The sequence below is a fragment of the Lissotriton helveticus genome, chromosome 3_1 (genome assembly GCF_964261635.1).
Source record: "Lissotriton helveticus chromosome 3_1, aLisHel1.1, whole genome shotgun sequence".
NCBI lineage: Eukaryota > Metazoa > Chordata > Amphibia > Caudata > Salamandridae > Lissotriton > Lissotriton helveticus.
Window position 1 is genome coordinate 223178643 of NC_136061.1, and position 21862 is coordinate 223200504.

General features: G+C 46.7%; 1 protein-coding gene across 5 annotated transcripts in view; it reads left to right on the top strand.

The window, feature by feature from the left end:
* DTX2 (deltex E3 ubiquitin ligase 2) overlaps positions 1–21862 on the top strand; it is a 755107-nt gene that overhangs the window by 573221 nt on the left and 160024 nt on the right. For all 5 annotated transcript variants that reach the window (XM_078679655.1, XM_078679656.1, XM_078679654.1 and 2 more), the window contains one exon: positions 5008–5166. In XM_078679655.1, coding sequence (XP_078535781.1) covers positions 5008–5166 — 159 coding nt within the window. The remainder of the gene's footprint in view (positions 1–5007; positions 5167–21862) is intronic.

Here is a 21862-nt window from a genome sequence, read left to right on the forward strand (position 1 = left end):
TGTGGCCTTGTTGGGTGTCAGAGCTGCATGATGGGAACCTCTATCACGTGTTGATCTTTAGATGTGGCTGTGAGTAGGGTGTAATTCACGCAGTAGATAGTCTGACTCCTTACATCAGTTAAAGGTTGATGTTAATTTATTACTGGTAAGTTGACCTATCGCCTGTTTTTAGATCGCATTGCAGATTTGGCTGGTTGTTGAAAATATGGGGAAGTGGTGTTTTCGTGTTTGTTTGTTTTTTGCACGGGAACCCCTAGTTTGTATATCATCAGCGTTAGTTGTGGCTCTGGTTTGTGGTGATTTTGTTGGCGAAAGGTATATCTGGAAGAGTGGTGAGATTTGCAGTTTTCACCTGGTTGAGAATGGGATAATAATTAAAAAATACCAGAAAAAAAGATATGTTTAATGAACATTATAATTAGAAAATCTTTGAAATTCACTGAAAAAACAATAGGTTTTACAGATGTTATAGTTGGGAAATAGCATTTAAAAAACAGAAATTCACTGAAAAAACCATTGGTTTCAGGGACGTTCTAGTTAGTTGGACATTTCACTCATACAAAACGATAGAAATTCCCCTGTTATAGTTAGTTGAGCTAACTATAACTCGCGCCTCCGCAATGCACTGCTGATGACGTCGGATATTACATCATTCATGACATGGTCAGTGACATCACTGATATCACTGATGACATCTCAAATGACATCACTGATGACATCATCCACATGAAAATCTGATGCACCTCATCAGACCCTAATATAACGCTAGATACACCCACTCTAAAATACAGACTATAATTTTCGAAACCATTAACACACTAATACCAGTTAGTACATATCCACTCACTCATTTGTTGTCCTACAAGCACATCCACTTATTCACCTATACAGTCACTCATACATACAGTCAGTCATCAATACAGCATTATCATATCCAGTCACATATCTATACAGACTCACACACCGCCTCTCATTGTTAGAGTTAATCACACACCTTGTCAGTCATGGTAATAATCAATCACACTTTCATTTACTCACCTGTACAGTTATACACATACTACCTCACTTATTTAATTATATACTAATACATACTTGCACTCCAATACAATAACTAATACAAGCACACACTGATCCATACAGGCACTCTCACAATAACTCAGTCTTACATATACTCATTTATATATTCCAACACTGATATATACTGCCTTTTACATATGCAGTTACTCGCACATGTACCGCTGAGGGATCCATTCACTCACCAAGACACTCATACACACACTCACCCAGCCATAGGGACCTTCACAGATACAGACTTGAACACATATACCCAGTGAATTATCCACTCTCATATCTATGCACAGTCATACCCTTCCCCCACCCATACAGACACTCGGGTACCCATAGAGATGCTCAGACAAGCAATCAATAGTTGATATAGATCCTCATTTAGCTGCTAACCAAAACATGCAACCGCTTACACACCAACTGACAACCTAAAGTGTGAGAATGTCTGTATCAGTTGGTAACACATGTTTTAAGGAAGACATAATTAATCACTTACTTATACAGTCAGTCGCACACCTACTTAATCATGCATCCTGACTCTTATACACCGATTCATTGTTCAATACAGCTTGGCACATATATATAAAACATATTTACATTTTATAGAAACAGTCAGTGGATGATGTAATCAGTGATGTCAACAGTGATGTCACTGACCATGTCATGAATGATGTAATATGTGATGTCATCAGCAGTGCATTGCGGGGGCGCGAGTTATAGTTAGCTCAACTACTACAACGGGAATTTCTATCGTTTTGTGTGAGTGAAATGTCCAACTAACTATAATGTCCCTGAAACCTATGGTTTTTTTCAGTGAATTTCTAAGGTTTTTTAAATGCTAATTACTATCCAACCAACCAAGCAGGAATCCATTTGAAATAAGGCCACAGGAAGATGAAATGTTTCCCATCAAGTTTAATGGCAGCATGCAAGCAGATGATTAATACGGGACCCACATCACACAAGCTTCAAACGCCAGACGCGTTTCGGGAATCAGACAGTCCCTTCTTCAATGGCGTGTTTGTGAAGAAATGAAAATCGCTGTTGCATGGCACCAGCTATTTACTATCAACACCTGTCCCAGTGGGTGTGGCCCAAAACACGGCTTCCTGGATTCTGTAGTGCGCCAAATATCCTCCACAGTGGGCGCACTGATCACTTCCAAAATTAAAACATAGTTCTTTCCCAAGTGGGTAGGTGCGGGCACCCGCTGTCACCTGCCCCGCTATGGTGCTGTCATAGTGAGTGTGCTGGCACCACCCTGCACTGGCGCCAGCCCTTCTCCCTTCCTGTTGTTCAAATGCCGCGTCAGCACTTGTCAAGACCCGTCTTTTACCACGGTGGGCCTCGCTTCACGACCAGACAACAGCCGTAACAAATCCAACCAAACAGGAATCCTTTTGAAATAAGGCCACAGGAAGATAAAATGTTTCCTATCAAGTTTAATGGCAGCATCCAAGCAGAAGATTAATACGGGACCCACATCACACAAGCACCAAACGCCAGCCGCGTTTCGGGAATCAGACAGTCCCTTCTTCAATGGTGTGTTGATCGTGATGAAATGAAAAGCGCTGTTGGATTCCTGCTTGTGTGTGTGTATATATATATGTGTGTATGATATATATATATATATATATATATATATATATATATATATATATATATATCACAATCCCAAACTCCGAATCATCAGAGACACTGGTACAGACCACAACGTGCTGCAGGTTTAATTTTAGTGTATATTTATTCCGTGAGGATCGGCGTGACTTGTATCAGCCGTGTTGCCACAACCTTGATCACATGACACGCTAGGACCCGCTTCTTCTTCAGATAGTGTCAAAAAGTACTCTCCTCCCTTTTCAGCCACTAGCAGCACACAATGGACATGAACAGCATACTGCCACAATCAGGACAAACCTTTTTCTAACAAGTAAACGAAATACCAATTCAATTAACAGAGAATACAATCAAATGTATAAAATGTCACCGCAGTGGTCATTTGATCAATACTGAATAAACCTGATCATAAAAACATCTACTACTACAACTGATTACTTACTAGAGAGGCTTAGTAAAATAAATAAAAATATATGTTTAATTTCTAAAAATTGCAAAATAATGACTCATAAAAACCGAGGTATGACCTCTTATCGTACGGCCGCTATTCAAATCATAGTTGGGCCAAGGGTACATCAATATATGTGAAAAACATAAAAGGCCGTAGCAGTTTGAACCATAAGAGACAGTATAGTTGAAGTCAAGAGTGTGACGGTAGATACCAACTGATGGGGGATAGACTCACATCCATGCTGAAGTTCCAAGTATGCCTTACTGCTGCAAACACACAATACTGTACTCATTAGTCTATATAGATTAGCACTATAGTCTGAAAATCCCAAAAGATTTATACCGCTCCTATCCATTAACCTATTTTACTGGTTGTAATTTATACCCATAGTAGTACAATTGGTGATACTATTCAATGATGAGTATTAAAGTGCAAGTGTAATAAATATCAGAACATTTAGGGCATAAATAGATATAAAAATTAGAAAAAGTACATAAAAGAGGTAGGACAGCTCGGGATCAACATACATGATTAATTTCATATAAAGTGGAAGTGCACTAGTGTAAATAAATAGAACAGTAAACAACCTCCAAAAGTTTACTGTCAGTTAATGTATGTGCAAAATAGCAAGAACTTAGCAGCATACGCAGAGCATATTTGACACATCCACAAGCTAACAAACTCATAATCCTGAACGGTTCAGAGGGCGCAAGAGAATGAATAAAAGTGCTGCAACCAAAACAGTCTAAAAATCTAGAACCGAACCCTGATAAAAACCCAATAAAAGCCAAACGGTTAAAACCAAAGCACAAACTGGCTAAAAGAATGGTTAAAAGTATGCCTGCACCTAGAATCATCTGTAAAGTGATAGCTGTAAAAATAGAGCACCGTGAACACCTAGGAAGTTGTGTAGATCCTCCCCTGTATTTAGCCCATTGGACATCTTGGTGTCAAGCAATAAAATGTAATGGGATTCCAGTTGCCTCAGTCTTTTTTCCCTGTTCCCACTTCTTGGTGATTTAGGTACCGCATCGATGACAAAGTATCTTAACTCATTTGGATTGTTTTGATGAACTAGCTTGAAATGTCGCGCTACAGGGTAACTAGAGTCAGAGTTCACGATAGCACGAAGATGTTGTAAAATACGAGTAAATACCTGCATCTTTGTGCTATCTATATATCATGAACATGAGTTGGATGTACCTAGTTGACATCCTGGTGAAAGTACAGAGGCAATGACCTAGGGAAACAAAGAAAAAGAGGTTAAGACATATATATGGAAAATTTAGCAGAAGGACAGTTTTAAGTAATTTACAATATAGAGTGTAACATGGTTTGCAAAACACATGTGGCAGACTGTTCCAAAGCGTGGTGCCTGGAAATCTTGAAGGAGCAAGGTACACATTCTGAGAGATCTGGCCTGAGTCTAGTATTTATTTATTTTCAGAGTTCTATATAGCGCAAACTTGACCCGAAGGTATCGGAGCACTTTACATGAGCACCAGTTACATTACACAAGGACACTTCCTTTTTTATTAGGCATGGGGAGATTAAGTGATTTGCCCAGAATCACAGGATGTTGAGCGTCGTTGCCGAGACTCGAACTCAATTTCCTAGATTTGAAATCGACTGCACTAGCCTCTTAGGCTAGTATGGAGACATTAGTATAGAAGGTCTGATGGATGATTTAGAGAGCCTTGAGCTGTATTTTCTTATTGACATGAAGCCAGTGAAGAGTACAGCGCACCTCAGAGACATGGTCCAATTTCCTTAGGTCGGCTGCCAGCAGCCACTGTATTATTGTTCTTCATATCATCTGTTCTAACATTTTGTCCTGTTGACTGCCCACCGTTCATGATTCTCTTCTTCTCTAGGACTGCATAATCTGCATGGAAAAGTTGGCATCTCCTTCTGGGTACAGCGATGTAGTGGAGAGCAAGACTATCCAGTCTCATGCTGTGGGGAAGCTGAAGCAGTGTGCTCATAGTTTCCACATCCTTTGCATGCTTGCCATGTACAACAATGGAAACAAGGTATGATAAAAACGTTTATAGAGACTATTTACTTAACCTTGTGTGTGAAATCGGTCACTACATGTATTGTCATGCTGCAACTAAATATAAGAAGACAAAGCAAAGGCATATTGGAATGTCTTTCCATTAATTTATTAATATATACCAAGCCCAGTTTAAGGAAATTAGTGTACTTTTTTGATTTTAGGTCTAAAAAGAGGAGAAAAGCAGCAGCAAACGCATAAATCTATAATGTAGTAATGTACATGAAGTTAAGAGAAAGTTATGCAGAAAAAGCTGGTTTTGCAACCTACATAGATACTTTTTTACTAGTTAAAGATCGAAAGCAGGAGGGATAGTGTTCAGTGGCTGACGTGCCTTGCGTGAATGTTATCCGTTCCAAAGTAGGAAGCAAAACCTTTGGGCAAAGTATGCGAGTTGGCCAAATCTAGGCTATGCTAAGCAATCCTAGTGTTTCCTTTTTCAGATTAACTGACTCTTAGAATATGGAGGTCTACATCCCTATGTGGCCGCCTTAACCATAATGACTAGTATAGCTTTACTTTTGAAGATCAATGAGGACTTCTGCATATTGTGCAAGGAAAAGGGTTTACAATCTTTTCTCCATAAGATAAGTTGGATAAAGTTACCTTTCATAGTCCTTAAGTTCTTTCCCATTATCATCTTTTCTTGGGTGCCAGACACCTAAGGGTAGGACTATAAAACTGCTTTTTCAGCTGTTAAACAGAATGCTGGATGCTGCTATAGTACACACAACTTCATTTTTAAAAAGGAACCAGTTGGTGTGTGTTTTCGCCTAATTGAAGAGTAACAGTCACCTTAAAGATAACTTTGGTCTACTCTGACATTGAGGTCCTTTTAGTTGCATCAGCATTTGAAAATGTAAAAAGGGAGGATGAGAAGACAGAAGGGGCGGTGAGTGAGCAGTGGCAGGGCTCACAGCTGCTTGGCGCGCTGTTACTGCGATTTTAATTTTGGGCACGTAGTGTTTTTATGGACTGTGCTGCACTGGATATTGTATTTTATAGACTGTACTTTTGCACGGAAAACGGCTGCACTTTGAGCGGTGTCTCCGCTGGAGTCAAGCCCTTAGTGGGCTGAGGCTTCTTGAATCCCCCCCCCCCGGACTCCCCGACTCACCAGACGCATTGGGGTGCCTGTCTTGTCTTCCCTCCTCCACGCCTCGGTCCGACAGGGTGGCTAGCACCGTTGAGCGGAGGGCGTGGAGGTGAGAGACAGGCACTTCCGCTTCCGCCTGCGAGTGACCGGTTAGCGGTCTAGTCGCGGTGAGGCAGACGGGCTGAGGGCTTTAAAAGGAGGATGTCATTCCGGAAGCGCAGCGGACGAGCGCAGCGGGCGCGACGAAGGCGCGCCAAAGTGTCGCCAAAGTCGAGCCCGTCTGCGCCCGTCCGCGGCCGGCTGCGGGCTAGGGCGACAACCCCTGGTCGTAAGATCTGCTGGTCTAAGGATCAACTCCTTGGCTTCCGTCCTCGCACTGCTTCCTCATGTATGCATGGCATGACGAGTGACAAAAGGAAATGTCCTCACTGCGGTTACCATTTTACTACTCTGCTGCGGGACACCACGGAGCAAGCACTTGCCTGTGGCCTCCTAAATGTAAGGTCACTACGCAAACATAGACTTGATGTTTATGAGCTGATTCTTGATAAAAAGTTCGACCTACTGTTTCTTACGGAAACTTGGTTAGACCAGTTTTCCGACTCGGACATTATCGAGGCCACGCCGGAGAATTATTCTTGGGTTAGGCAGGATAGGCCTGAGGGGGTGGGAGGGGGGATTGCTATTATTTTTCGAAACACTTTGGGATGCTGTCTTGAGCGCATGCTGATTGTGGAGAGTGAGGCGGGTGTTTTCACTATTCAAATCAATGGGGGCACGACGATCAAAGGCTGTCTGGTTTATCGGCCGCCAGGGGCATGCACAAAGTTTAGAGAGAGCCTGCTAGAAAGCCTTATGGAGGCTACCCTACGCAGGGATAAATTTCTCCTATTAGGAGACCTGAACCTGCATTTAAACTGCCCAGAGGAAACAGGGGTTAAGGACTTCTGTCGGGATATGCTAGCTCTTCAACTGGAACTGAAGCTATTGGACCCCACGCACCGCCAGGGACATCTTCTGGACCCGGTTTATGCTAACTGGGGAGGTGTGGAGGTGTCAGGAATAGAGCCGATCCCCTGGACAGACCACTTTTTGGTGGCATTCTCCATACAGAGCTTAAAATCCAATAAAGCCAGTCAGGCACCCCTTAACTATCTGAGGAGGAAGTGGGCGAAATTCTCGGTGGAGGATTTCAACCAAGCCCTAAGTAGGGGTGGTCAGCCTGGTGGCGAAGACATAGAAACAGCGGTCTCTAACCTGAATCAGCGCATTACTGAAGCGCTTGACCAGACAGCTCCACTCTGCCGCACATCCACAGGTGCCTGGAAAGAACGATCAGCCCCATGGTATAGTGGTGAGCTGAGGTTAACAAAGGCAGATTGCAGGCGAGCTGAAAAAGTCTGGAGGGTGTCTTATGACAATCAGGCTAGAGAGCTGTTCTTGGAAAAAAGGCGCCTGCACCATAGGCTGATTAAAAAGTCTAAGGCAGCCTACTATGCAGGACAAATCTTGGGGTCGGAGAATTCAGCCAAAGAACTCTTCGGTATTTACAAGTCTCTGACCACGGTAAATTCACCTACTGAGCCGGAGAGTTCCTCAACGGAGTCATGTGACCGAATTGCCGAATATTTTTCGACTAAAGTCGAAAAGATCTACTCGACTTTCCCTAATCCACCGACTGGGATTGACTGCGAGGCAGTATTTGGGGACACGGAGCCGGCAGGGCATCTTACTAACTTCCACACCCCCCCCATTTGAGGATTTAGTAGTGGTGTGTCGCTCTGTCAAATCAGGGTCCCCGTGGGATCCAGTGTCACCCAAACGCCTGGCGGACAGCCTTGAAGTTCTGGAGCCTTATATGAGGCATGTCCTGGACATTTCCTTCGGTTCGGGGAAGCTGCCTGAGGGGTGGAAACAGGCGGTGGTGCTCCCGCTTCGGAAGAAACCCCATTTAGGCTTCGAGGTATTAGAGAATCTGAGGCCCATCTCCCTCCTGCCTTTTCTGTCCAAGGTGGCAGAAAAGGTGGTCAATACCCAAATCATGAAGCATGTGGAAGAGACAGGATTGCTTCATGCGACGCAGTTTGGTTTCAGACCACGCCATTCCACCGAGTCTGCCCTCCTTATGGCTACGGAACATCTGAGGGAAGGTGTGGATGCAGGCCAAACTATGGCCTTGATCCTGTTGGACCTCAGCGCGGCGTTCGACACTGTAGCTCATAACATCTTGCTACAGTGTCTGAACAGAGGTGGCATCTCTGGCACCGCGCTGAGATGGATCCAGGACTTCCTTAAGGGGAGAAGCTTTCGAGTCAGGCAAGGAGACTGCTATTCAAAAGGGGTCCCCTTGGGCCAAGGCGTGCCGCAGGGTTCGTCATTGAGCCCGACCCTTTTTAATATGTATGTCGCGCCGGTTGCCTCGATTGTGGAGAGTCATGGTCTCCAACTAGTTTCATATGCCGACGATACGCAGCTGGTGATCTCCCTATCGCACGCACCCTGTCTTGCTGCCGAAGGCTTCCGCTCGTGCATGAAAGATCTTGCCGAGTGGATGGCTATCAACTGTTTGAAGCTTAATGGCAGCAAGACAGAGGTGCTGGTGGTGGGGAGAGCCCAGTCTGCCTGGTCGTCGGCATGGTGGCCACCTTGTCTTGGACCAACCCCAACCCCCTGTCAAGAGGCACGTAATCTGGGGGTGTGGTTTGATGCGGGTCTTACTTTTGGCCCCCAGATCAACCGGGTGGTAGGAGTCTGTTTTGGGATTCTGAAGCAACTGAGAAAGGTCCTAGACTTACTCCCGATCGGTGCCCGTCAAACCCTGGTTCATGCCCTAGTGACAGCTAGGTTGGATTACGGGAACCTGTTGTACCTGGGGGCTCCGGAAAAAAGCATGGCACGCCTGCAAGTGCTGCAGAATGCGGCAGCTCGCTCGATTCTCAGGCTGCCCAAAAGGGCGCCTTCCAAGGCGGCCCTCCAGAAGCTACACTGGCTCCCCGTGAGGAGAAGAGTGGAATATAAAGCCCTCTGCACCTGTCATCGAATCTTGAATGGCAGGGCGCCCAACCCTCTGAATAAACTGATCGAAGTGTATCATCCAACACGAGCGCTTAGATCCGCTGGGGGCGGTCTGCTGAGGATCCCCAGAGTTAAGAAAGCACGCATGGGAGGTAGGTCCTTCAGATGCCTAGCGGCAAGTAACTGGAATAAACTACCAGTGGACCTGCGCTTGGAACCGGAGGAAGCCAGGTTCCGAGCGAAACTGAAAACATTCCTCTACTCTAAATAAGTGCCCGCTTTGCTGCTGTGCGCCCTGCTCGCTGCCTCTCCCTCTTTTAGCGCGTGGACACGCCGGTGTGCGTAACGCAGCGCTCTACAAATATCCCAATAATAATAATATTAATAATAATTAAGCAGTTTAGTCGTACACTGGCTTTAGATAACGATAACTTAATTGCTAAACCTTGCATTGTGCCAGCAGTAAGCCTCGAGCACAGTGGCTTCAGACTGCGTGTGAGGTAGCCTATGTAGCTGGCTAGAATATCTCGATCATCCACATACCTGGGGAATACCTCTAATACCACTTCAACCTTCGTTAAGTGTGCCTACATATCAGATAGATATGTTATCCATGCAAACTGTGGCAGTGGTTGATACATAATGTTATCTTTCTGGTAGTAGTGGCCTTATCAAGAGAGGTTGATTTGAGGAATGCAGAGCAGTTGTTTGATCCTGGTAGAAACTCAAGGCTCTCCTTACATCCCAATTCTGCAATACCTCCTCTGTAGAGAACTCAGGGATGTGGGCATAATGTTGAGAAGGTGATCTATTTGTTTAGATGACATTTTAAAAACTCTTTATGGTGAGAAGGGTAAGTTGAAGAACATCTTGAGCTTGCTAATTTTCTTCATTACTCACCACTTTGGTTCTCTTTACTCATAGTCCTCAAAAACAATTTCCATACAGGATGTTTAATACCTGAATTATATGAAACATCCTCATATTATTCTCTTATAAATTGGAAAAGTATTTTAATGTTTGCGGTATATGTGGCTGTATATACACATGCTTAGCATAAGTCTGCCATCTAGTGTTGGGCTCGGATGTGTGCAAGTTGGTTTTCTTCAAAGAAGTCTTATGAATCAAGAAGTGCAGTGACTCTTCCTCTTTCTTGCAATGCACATAGTCCCCTACATCATCGTTGGATTGTTTTTTTCCACCGTCTAGTTCGGATGTGTGCTCCTCTGCGTTGGTTGAACACCCATCAGTCATTTCTCTGATACAGTCGGTATTGATTTGGACGTGGTTCAATCACTATCTCCCTAGTTATAACGTCGAATTCGGCCAGGGGATTCTATTCGACCGCAGACTGCTTGGGCCTTCGCCTTTTGGGGTGGGATTTCTCTTCGCCGTTCACTCCAACAGATGGCTACTTGGTGATGGAACTGATATCTTACGCCTATTTTCTTCCCATCGATCTACATAAGGTTCGCAACTTGTACCTATCCCCCAAACACGAGGAGGCAACCTGCGACTCTAGCAAGTCTTTTTGTTTGAAAAAGACACTTGGAGATCGAAAGGCTCGACCACTAGAGAAGTTTTGACATATCGCTGAAGAAAAAAACGACCTCTTCGGTTTGAAAGAACCCAGACCTCGAGGAATAGGCCCATCCAGCTGATGAAGGCAACATTCCGCATGTTGAGAACCCTGGGTCCGAGATGGAAATAAGCAACATCATTCCTGTGCCCCCTCCACCCTGACCACAGCAGAAATCAACAAAAACTCAACCAACTCCACTCCAAAAAGCCAAGACTTTTGTTGGGCCACCACTGCCGTCGGTCCATGGTTGGCACTGACCAGCTACTTCAGACACATCCAGCCTTGGCTCGGTGCTGCAAAGATAGCCTAAACAGCACATTATCGACCCCCAAGCCAATCTGACTTGAGCCGACCTTCGGCCACCAAATTCTTTGGAGCCAAAACACCTTTCACCACAGAGTAGAAATAATCGGCTTCGGAACCGAAAACATTGGCACCAAAATTAACATTAGCTAAACTTGCATCAGAGCCGAAAACTCAAACGGCTGCCAAACACTGGGTGGGAACAGTAGAACCGGTGACTTCACCAGGAGTTGGACTCGAGGCAAAAGCATCTAATGATCCACCCAGATACAGGACATATCCTCACCAGATCACCTCACTCAGGTGCAAAAACGCCACTGTCTTTTGAAGAAGCTTTAGACATTCCTATTCCCCAAAGAAGATGAAAAAGGAGGATAAGTTACCAGCCCACTGCACAACCGGCAACCACCACCACAACCTTCTCTGCACACCACATCACCACAACTCTCACCTGTTCACCCTATTACTGATTCACCTGAGGGTTCACTACACTCCTACACAGGGTATTAAGGGAAGGCAGACCAATGCGCAATCCCGCCTCAAGAAAATCAGTGGAATTAATGTGGCACAGAACCACCAGGTAATACAGATCCAGAGCTATATCCAGCCAGACCATCTCCCACTGATGATACAACTTATTAAGTAAGTATAGTATGAGTAAGGTGGCTAAATTCCATAAAGTGCCTCTACATACTGAGCCTCTAAAGGACGATTTTTTATTCGAAACCCTCTCGTCCAATCACCGTTTGGCACAATATCTGCCAATGGTTAAGGGTATGCTCGTACACACTTGAGACATTTTCAACGACCCCTTTAGGGCTAGAGTTATCACTCCTGTGGTTGATAAAAAGTCCAAACCCTCACCAAATGACCCTACATACATTGAGGAACAACTTACACCTGCCTCCTCAGTGGTGGCCACAGCCCGTAAAAGGGCAGACTCTCAGACATCTGGTGATGTGCCCCCACCAGATGAAGAGAGTATGAAGATAGACACAGTGGCTGAAAGAGTGGCTGTACAATCTACCAACCATTGGAGGATTGCAAACTCTATTGGGGTCTTATGACAATGCCCATTGGGACAAAATGGAGGAAGTTTTCCAGCATCTTCTCGTAGAGCACTAAAAAAGAGCATGATAGTTTTCCTCAGAGGACAAACTTATATCAAACACAACAATGTGTGTGCCCTCAATGCAGCTGACAAAGCAGCAAGGGTTATTAATTCTAGTCTGATCCTAAGCAGACATGCCTGGCTAAGGGTATCTTGCTTTAAGCCTGAAGCTCAACAGAACTTACTAGCTTTCCACTTTGACGGGAAACATCTTTTTGGATAGATACACTTCTGGAATAAAAAAATTAAAAAAGCTAAAGAGACAGCGAAAGCAATTGGAGCATTGCAAATACCATCACAACGTGTCTCTTTTTGCTGCTCATCCTATCAGGCAGGGTCCAAGACAACCTCACCTGAGACATCCATCTCCTGTCTTAAAACCCCACACCCAAACATCCTACCCAAGAGGATATTATAGGGAAAACCATTCCAGAGGCAAAGTAGGTTTTACCCAACCTTCCACCTCCACCACCAAGCCTGGACTTGCTACCATTCCATCGAGGATAACACACCTGTCAGGGGAGGACTTCAAGTTATTTCCCTCATGGTGGAAATGCTCCTCTGACCAGTGGATGTTGAATATATATTACACCTCCAAACATTTCCCCTCAAACCTACAAACTGCCAACAGGCCATTAGTAGCTGCTCAAAGAGGAAGTACAAGATCTTCTACAAAAGGAGGCAATCCAGCTTGTGCCTTTATACCAACAAGCACAGGGGTCTATTCACTTTACTTTCTAAGGCCAATCCTGGACCTCCAATCCCTAAACAGGTACATTCTCTGAGAGCTCTTTCACATGGTCACTCCTCAAGATACCCTCCCACTATTATAACAAGGCGACTTCATGACCACATTGGACCTAAAGGACACCTGCCTCCACATTTCTGTTCTCCCAGCACTTCGTCTGTACCTCAGATTTGTGTTAAACAGACTGCACTTTCAGTTCAAGGTGCTTGATTTCGGGGCCACCACAGCCCCCAGTGTGTTTACCCTATGCCTAGCGGTTGTAGCAGTGGTTGTAGCAGCTCACTTACACAGGCAAAATATACATGCTTTCCCGTATCTAGACAACTGGTTCATCAAAAGCACAAACTATTAGAAGCGTTTTCAACACACTCAAACTACCATAAACCTACTTCACAAACTAGGTTTTATAGTCAATGCAGTCAAGTCTCACCTCCAACCTCTTCAGATACAACCTTACCTAGTGGCCATCCTCAATTCTCACATGGCAATAGCTCATCCAAATGCTGCAAGGATTCAATTCTTTCGAAAACTCATTCCACAGTTATACCCTCATCAACCAATAACAGTGAGGCACAGTTATGTGCCCTCCTAGGTAACATGGCGTCATACATAGCCGTAGTACCTCACGTCAGACTCTATATGCGTCCGTGGCTGGAATACTTAGCATCAATGGACTCAAGCGGAAGGTCAACAGGAAGATCTAGTGTTGGTTAGCTGTCAAGCTTGACCCGCTCTGCAGTGGTGGACTACCAGCCATCTTCTAAAAGGACGGTTGTTCCGAGACCCTGTTCCGCAGAGAACCATAAAACGGATGTCTCTCTCACAGGTTGTAGGGCGCATTCACAGGAGTGGACTATACAGGGACACTGGACTGTCAGCCAAACACATCTCCATATCAGTCACCTAGAGCTTCTAGCTGTTAATCTAGCACTAAAAGCATTCTTTTCCCCATCTCATTGGTTAAGTAATTCTCATCAAAACAGATCACATAGCTACGATGTAGTGCCTGCAAAAACAGGGGGGCACGAGATCCTCTCAGCTATCCCATCTAGCTCAGAACATCTGGAGGTGGACAAAGAATCACCTCTTAGCGGAGTACCTTCTGAGAGTGGACTGCGAGTTTTCAGATCTCCTCAGCATGAGACGCCAACAAGTCCACCAGTGGGAGCTCAAGCCACATGTCACCCAGACATAGACGTCTTCGCCACAGCAGAAAGCACCAAATGCTCAAACTTTGCTCCCAGGTTCCCGCACTCTCAGTCCAAGGGCATCACACTATGGATTAGTTAGTCGGGGATATTTATGTACGCTCTTCCGCCTTTCCCACTGCTTCGGTTTGTAATTCACAATCTTTGTCACACGTCTCTCTCCGTCATACTAGTGGCTCCCACATGGGCACGACAATCATGGTTCCACAATTACTAAAACTCCCAGTAGTTCCACACCAGGTACTCCCCAATTGTCGGGACCTTCTAACTCAAAACCAGGGTGCAGTAAGACACCCAAATCCCAATTCCCACAATGTTGCGATCGAGCTCCTCAGGTCTTAAAGTTTAGATAGCTAATTCTACCTCAGCAGTGTATGGAAATCCTTAAAGAAGCTAGAAATCCCACTACTAGAGCTTGTTATGCAGCTAAGTGGAAATGCTTTGTCCGCCATTCAAAAAGCATTTATCTTTTAACCGCAAACGCTAAAGATATTGTTTGCTACCTTTTTCATTTACATACCTCTGGGCTAGTATTTACTTCTATAAGGCCACACCAAGCAGCAGTCACCACATATTTGCAGAACAGACAACATACTTCTGTATTCAGAATCCCTGTAATCGAAGCATTCTTAAAGGGCCTCAAAAGAGTGATTTCACCTCGGGTGCCGCCAGCCTCTACTTGGGATCTCAACTTTGTGTTAACAAGACTATTGGGTTCTCCATTTGAGCATCTCCACTACTGCCTTTTCCAGTTTCTCTCTTGGAAGGTTACATATATCATTGCAATCACTTCACTCAGACGCGTCGGTGAGCTTCAGGTACTAACTTTAGAAGAACCATTCTTCCAAATGCATAAAGACAAAGTGGTCCTAAGTATCAACCCTAAATTCTTACCAGAAGTGGTCTTTCAGTTACACTTAATTCAATCTATTGAATTACCAGTTTTTTTTCCACAACCTGATTCATTTGCAGAAAGGGCTTTTCACACTCTAGATGTAAAAAGAGCTCGTATGTACTACATTGATAGAGCTCAATCATTTAGTAAAAACCCAACTACTCTTTTTTGCATTCTCAAAACCACACAAAGGCAAGGCCATTTCCAAATCGGGCATTTACCATTGGATCGTTAAATGTATCCAAACTTGTTAAGCTAAAGCTAAATGAACTCCACCTATCCCTCCAAAAGCTCAATCTACTCATAAAAAGGAGCTTCAATGGCCTTTTTAGGAAACATACCTATAGCTGACATGTAAAGCAGCTACATGGTCTACACCACATACATTTACAAAACATTCCTGTGTAGATGTCTTGGACTGTCAACAAGCTTATGTGGTTCTGTTTACACTATTTAAAACAAATGCAACCCACACAGGTTAGCCACCGCTTTAGGAAGAAAAATGCTTTACAGTCTATGCTGAGCTTGTGTATCTACAGGCACACATGCCTCCCATGGAAAATGTTACTTACTCAGTAAGCATCTGTGGCACGTAATGCTGTAGATTCACATGTGCCTAGCCTCCTCCCCTGAAACCTGTGTTGGTTGCAGTTATCTACATTAAATATTACAATTCTCACGCATGTTATCTCACTAGGATACATCACCCTTTACAATCCATCCTCACCCGCCAAGTAGAAAACTGGAGAGGAGAGGAGTAGAGGAGCATGCACAATCAAGCAAGAGGAGGAGTCAGTAGACCTCGTGACTCGAAAAACCTCTTCGAAAAACAACTTGCACACATCCGAGCCCAACATTAGATGGCAGACTTATGCTAAGCATGTGAATCGACAGCACAACAAGCCACAAACAGATGCTTACTGGGTAAGTAACAGTTTCCTTTCATAACATTTCTGGCATTAATCAAATTAATTGACACTTATCTATTAAACTGCTGTGTGTCCTATACCCTAATTTAGGGACTTTCTAACTCTGTAACATGATTAAGGAGAGGACCTTAGGGAAAGGACGTCTGGGTGGAGGGAAAAACAGAATGCCTGTAACATGATCAGACACCACACTAGGAATTGTTTGAACCTGAGAAAAGCAGGATACAAGCCATCCTGTCTGGCAGAAAAAAGAGAATTGGTGGTAAGATTATCAAATGCGCAGTTTGAGAATTGGAATGATCTGGTTTATAAGCAATTCAAGCCTCTGGTACTAGCTTAAAGAAGGCATAATTATTTAAGACTAAGCTAAACCACATGTCGTCTGTTGTGCAGAAGAGATTCAGAAGCTTTTTCCGTCACTTTTATGGTGACATAGTTTATTTATTTTTTTTGTCAAATATATTTTTATTGCAGGAAAGAGATGTGAGCACATTATTGGCACCTAGTAGAAAAATATGAGTCATTAGGACGTTGAGTTCAGCAATTCTATACACGGCCATTCAGCCCACAACCCGGGGGTCGGGCGGCGTGTGCCAGTAGGTCATGAGTAACATCCCTCCGTTCCAATAGTGTTCAGTAGGTGGAAAAATAAAACACTTCTGCTTTTCTAAGCAACCAAACGAAAACATCCCTTTTCCCTTCCCCAAGCTTCCCATTCCCCCCAGAGGTGCAATTCGTCAAACATAGCGGTACCTTATGCTAGAGTACACGGAAGCCATTAGCGCTGCCCTCCTCTGTCCCCCTCCCCTCTCGTCATTGGTAGAGTTTCGTGCGGTCTATCAGAGTGTTATCAGAGAATTGGGTCTTCTTCGGAGGTCCACCCCGCTAGTAGGCTGTTATCGAGAACTAGGTCGTTCTCCTTCCGTACTATCAGAGTCAGTATGTGTATCATGATCGCGCAGGGCCTGCACCAGTGTCTCCCATGCTTGCGCCAACTCCAGGGCTCTCTCATCCCGTCGCTTCCTCGCCTGCTGATAACGCAATGTACTTTCACTCCCCGCCCACTTGAGAAGTTCATTCCGCCACCTATCGCCTGTAGGACCAGCTCGCGCCTTCCAGTGTCTGGTGATTTCTCGTTTTGCCAGAAGCAGCCCTAAGTCTATGAACTTATTAGTAATCTTGTTTTTGGGGGTATGCGGAAACCAATGAAGGAACCCTACAGCAGCATCTATCTGTAATGATCTGCCTGTCACTTCAGTCAGTGTTTCTCCCACAAACAGCCAGTAGGAAGTCAACATTGGGCAGGACCACAGCATATGTAGCAGGTCCGCTCCATCCGTCCTGCATCTAGGGCAGGCCGCCGTTTCCAGGTTGAAGTATTTCTGCAGTTTCTTCGGTGTCAAATAGGCACGGTGTAAAACGTAGAAGTGGACTAGTTGAAATCGGGCATTCCGTGTGCCCCTCCAGGCTCGCTGCACCAGCTGGGCCCATGCGGTCTCCGGTATTTCATTTCCTATGTCCAATTCCCATCTAGTCTTGAGGTTCGTCAAGGGGGTCAATCTATCGTCCACCATTCTGGAGTATAAGCACGAGACTGCCTTGACTGTTCCCGCCGACATCATGACGTATTGGCACGCCTTCGACACCTGCGGTTCCTCCTGGCCCATCTTCCAATGTGCCTGGAGTGCCCTGGTGACCGCCGCGTGGAGCAAGAAATCGCCTCTAGGGACATCATAGCGGTCTAGAAGCGCCCGGAAGGGCAGCAACGTCCCGTCCTCGTAAAGGTCACCTACGACCTGTATGCCGAGGTCCTCCCATTCTCCCAGCCGTGACCAGTCTCCACCATGGGGTAGTGCAGTGAGCACTCCCAGCGGGATTTCCGGGGCATAAGGTCTCGTACCTCCTATTTTCCGGTGTGTTCTGTTCCAACATGAGCGTATGGTGCGTTCCTCTAGAGTGAGGTCTTTCAGATCCAGCTTCTGTTGTAATGCAATGTACGCCAGGACATGTCGGGGTATGCCAGTACCCCATGCCTCTTCCGGCCCCCGGAACTCGCGCGCCATCTCTTGGGTATAGGTCTGCAGCTGTGCGGCCAAATAATACTTCTCAAAGTCAGGCGCCGCCAGCCCTCCCTCCGCCTTAGGTCTTTGCAAGGTTCTGAGCGCCACTCTGCGGCGGCCCGCGGCCCACAGGAACGCCACTATCATGGACTCCAGGCCCTGAAACGTAGACCTAGGGATCCAGATCGGTAATGTCCTGAAGTAGTATAAGAGGCGGGGCAGTGCGACCATCTTCAATAGAGCAATTCGCCCCGCCACTGACAAGGGCAGGGTGGACCAAAAGGTCATGCTGCCTTTGAGCGCTCTAATACCCCTGGAGATGTTGCCTTCAAGCGTGTCGGCAGGGCGATGGTAAACGTGCACCCCCAAGTACTTGAAACAAGCCGGCTCCCATCGGATCTCCCTGTGAATGTCCGGTATGGGACTGACGCTTCGGACCGGGAACAGGCAGTTCACCCGGAGCCCAGACACCGCACCAAAGGCCGTGAGCACTGAGTCCGCTCCAGCCAGGGCCGGTCCTACGTCCTCCAGGAAAAGCAACAGATCATCAGCGTATAGGGAAATATACTGGTGGCCCAACGGAGATTGCAACCCCCTGTAGTGGGCGCCAGTGCGGATCGAAATTGCCAGTGGTTCCACTGCTAGGGCGAATAGCAACGGAGATAGGGAGCAGCCTTGCCTTGTGCCCCTCTCCACAGGGTAGCGTTGAGATATCAGCGGGCCCGATTTCACTCTAGCCATCGCTGAGGAATACAATACCCTAGTCCATCCCAGGAAACCCTCCCCCATACCAAACCGCTCCAGGATCCTGTGTAGATAAACCCATTCTAAACTGTCAAAGGCCTTCTCAATATCTATCGAGAGAATCGCAGGGTTTGAGGCATAGGTGTGGTCTCCCTCCAGCAGGCGAAACAAGCGCCGGATGTTCATTGTGGTATTACGTCCGGGGATGAAGCCCGCCTGGTCCGTATGTACCAAGGAGCTCATGTGTCCTAGCAGTCGTGAGGCCAATATGCTGCTCAAGATCTTATAATCGACCGTGAGCATTGAGAGCGGTCTATAAGATGCTGGCTCCACGCCCTCGCGGTTAGGTTTAAGTAGCGGTACCACTAGGGCCTCCCTCATCGTACCTGGTAGTCTTCCTAGCTTCCTCGCTTCCTTATAAACCTGTAGGAGTTTGGGGGCCAGGAGCTCTATGTATGCAGCATAGAACTCGACTGGGAGTCCATCGAGGCCCGGAGTTTTATTCCGCGCCATGTTTTTTATGGCGTGTCTGATCTCCCCAATCTCCACGTCTCGTCCCAGGTCTTTCGCCCGCTCCGGGTCCAGAGTGGGGATCGGAAGGTCCCTCAGGAAGGCATCCCTCGGAGTAAGGTCGGAGGCTAACCGACTACCATAGAGCTGTTTATAGTAATGCCAAAAGCAGTGAAGGATTTCGGGTGGAGTTATCACCGCACTGCCTTCTGCCGTCTGCATGGCCACAATCGGCGAGGTGCGTCTAGTCGGATTAGCGAGCCAAGCCAGTAGCGTACTCGATTTGTCGCTTTCAGCCAGTGACCTAGTCAGGTACGTTTTATAGTCATAGCTTCGTAGTCGCTCAACTTCAACCGCCACAGCTTCTTTTGCCGCTAAGACTTGTTGTTGGAGCTCCGGGCGGCCAGGGCGGGTGATTTCTAGGTCGCGGAGGGCTCGATCAGCTTTCGCTAGGTCCTTTAGGAGCACCCGGCGTACTCCAACTTTCTGCGTGATGCAGTAGCCCCTAATGACCACCTTAAAGGCGTCCCATTCCGTGGCCCTCTCTGCAGTCGTGCCCTCGTTCAGCTCAAAGTATCCCGCAATCTTGTCTTCTAAGTCACTACGGAACACTTGGTCCTCTAGTAGTTCCGGTCGCAACTTCCAGGTCGGGACACAAGGGGTGCCCTGGTGCCAACAGAGATCAATCAGTAACGGATTGTGGTCTGAGATGGTTCTTGTCAAGTACTCAGACCGTAAGACCGCCGAGACCACCTCTCTCGATCCCAGCAGCCCATCTAGCCTCACGTGTAACTCGTGCATGCCGGAGAAATGGGAGTAGTCCCGGGCGTGCGGATGATGCGCTCGCCAGATATCCACCAGACCCCATTTAGTCTGCCAGTCTACTCTGCCTCTGGCCACCCGACGTGTCGGGGAGTCCGGAAGGGGGGGATGGGACCTATCCAGAATAATGTCAGTCACCGAGTTGAAATCACCCCCCAGGAGGATAGGCCCCGACAGGTAGCGGGCCAATGAGCCCGACAGTGCAGTCAGAAAGGCGAGTTGGTCCGTATTAGGCGCATAGATGCAACAGATGTTCACTTCTCGACCCCCTAGTCTCCCTGCAACTGCCACAAACCTCCCTCCTGGATCTATAGTGTGACTATGTACCTGGAAGGGCACTCTCGCTTTTATCCATATCAGCGCCCCCCTTGCATAAGCCGAGTATGTGGTGTTATACAATTGACCTCGCCATCTGCACTGTAGCGCGAGCCCTTCTGATTTGGTGAGATGTCTCCTGCAGGAGCGCTATCTGTACTCCCCTGCGCACTACATAAGCGTGAACCTTATGTCGCCTGGCCATGGTGTGCAGACCCCTCACATTCCAGGTGATGCATTTCAGAGTTGAGATATCAGCCATTATCCCATATTTCGCGTTCCAGTCTCTCTAAGCGCATTACAGACTCGGTTAAGTACCCAGCCACTCTCATACCAATGACGAGTTCCCCTTCCCACAACAATAAAGAAACTTTCAAACAAGATTCCCTCACCCTCCCCCCCAGAACAGGTTCTAAACCATGCCATCTAGTTCCCATCCAAACTGTACCCTCCATAAACCTTTCTTTAACTAACCTGACGGTAGCCACCGCAGGTATGCCTTAAGGGCGATGTGGGGGGTCGAGCAACAATGTGGGGCCGCCCACTGCAAGCTAGCGCGCGGCCGAGCCCTATACAATTATGGGCTAAATAGGGGAGCCCCGTAATCCTCATCACAGGCAGTAAGTAAACATTTCCTCCAGTGAGTTACATCCTCCCATTCAAGCGGCCTCCCTTTAATCCCCGACTCCCGTTCCCATCATCAGAACCAGCTCACCCAGCAGTGTCATTGTTCGTCTAGTAGACCTTCCGCCGTTTCTGGGGTGACCGCCGGGAGTTTCAGGCTATCAACTTCCGAGCCCTCCGTGTCCGAGCGGCCCCCGCTTACATCAGGATCCGATTGAGTTTTCTCCAGGTCACCTAGTGGGCCAGATAGGGAAGAGACCATTTCTATCACTCCACGTCTCTCTGCCGCAGTCTCCACCGTGGAGGGACGAGTGGTTCTGCCCCTGCGGTGCCTGAACCTCTTAGGTCTCCGCTGTAGGCTGTCTCCCATTGTCGCTTGAGAAGAGGCCCCAAAGCCATCCTTGCCAGCCCTGTACAGTTCAAGCCAACTGCACGCTTCGTCCGGGGTGTCAAAGAACTTGGTGGATTCATCCATTATGATGCGGAGTCGTGCCGGGAATAGCAAGGAGTACTGGATGCCCTCAGCACGCAGTTCCCGTTTCACCGCTAGGAAGGAGGATCGACGTCTCTGCGTCTCGTAGGTGTAATCCGGGAAAATGTTCACTCGGCTATTGTCCACCTTGTACGGTCCCCCCTTCCTGGCCGCCTGCAACAGCAGGTCCCTGTCGCGGAAATGGAGCAATCTCGCCACCACCGGTCTGGGGGGACCAC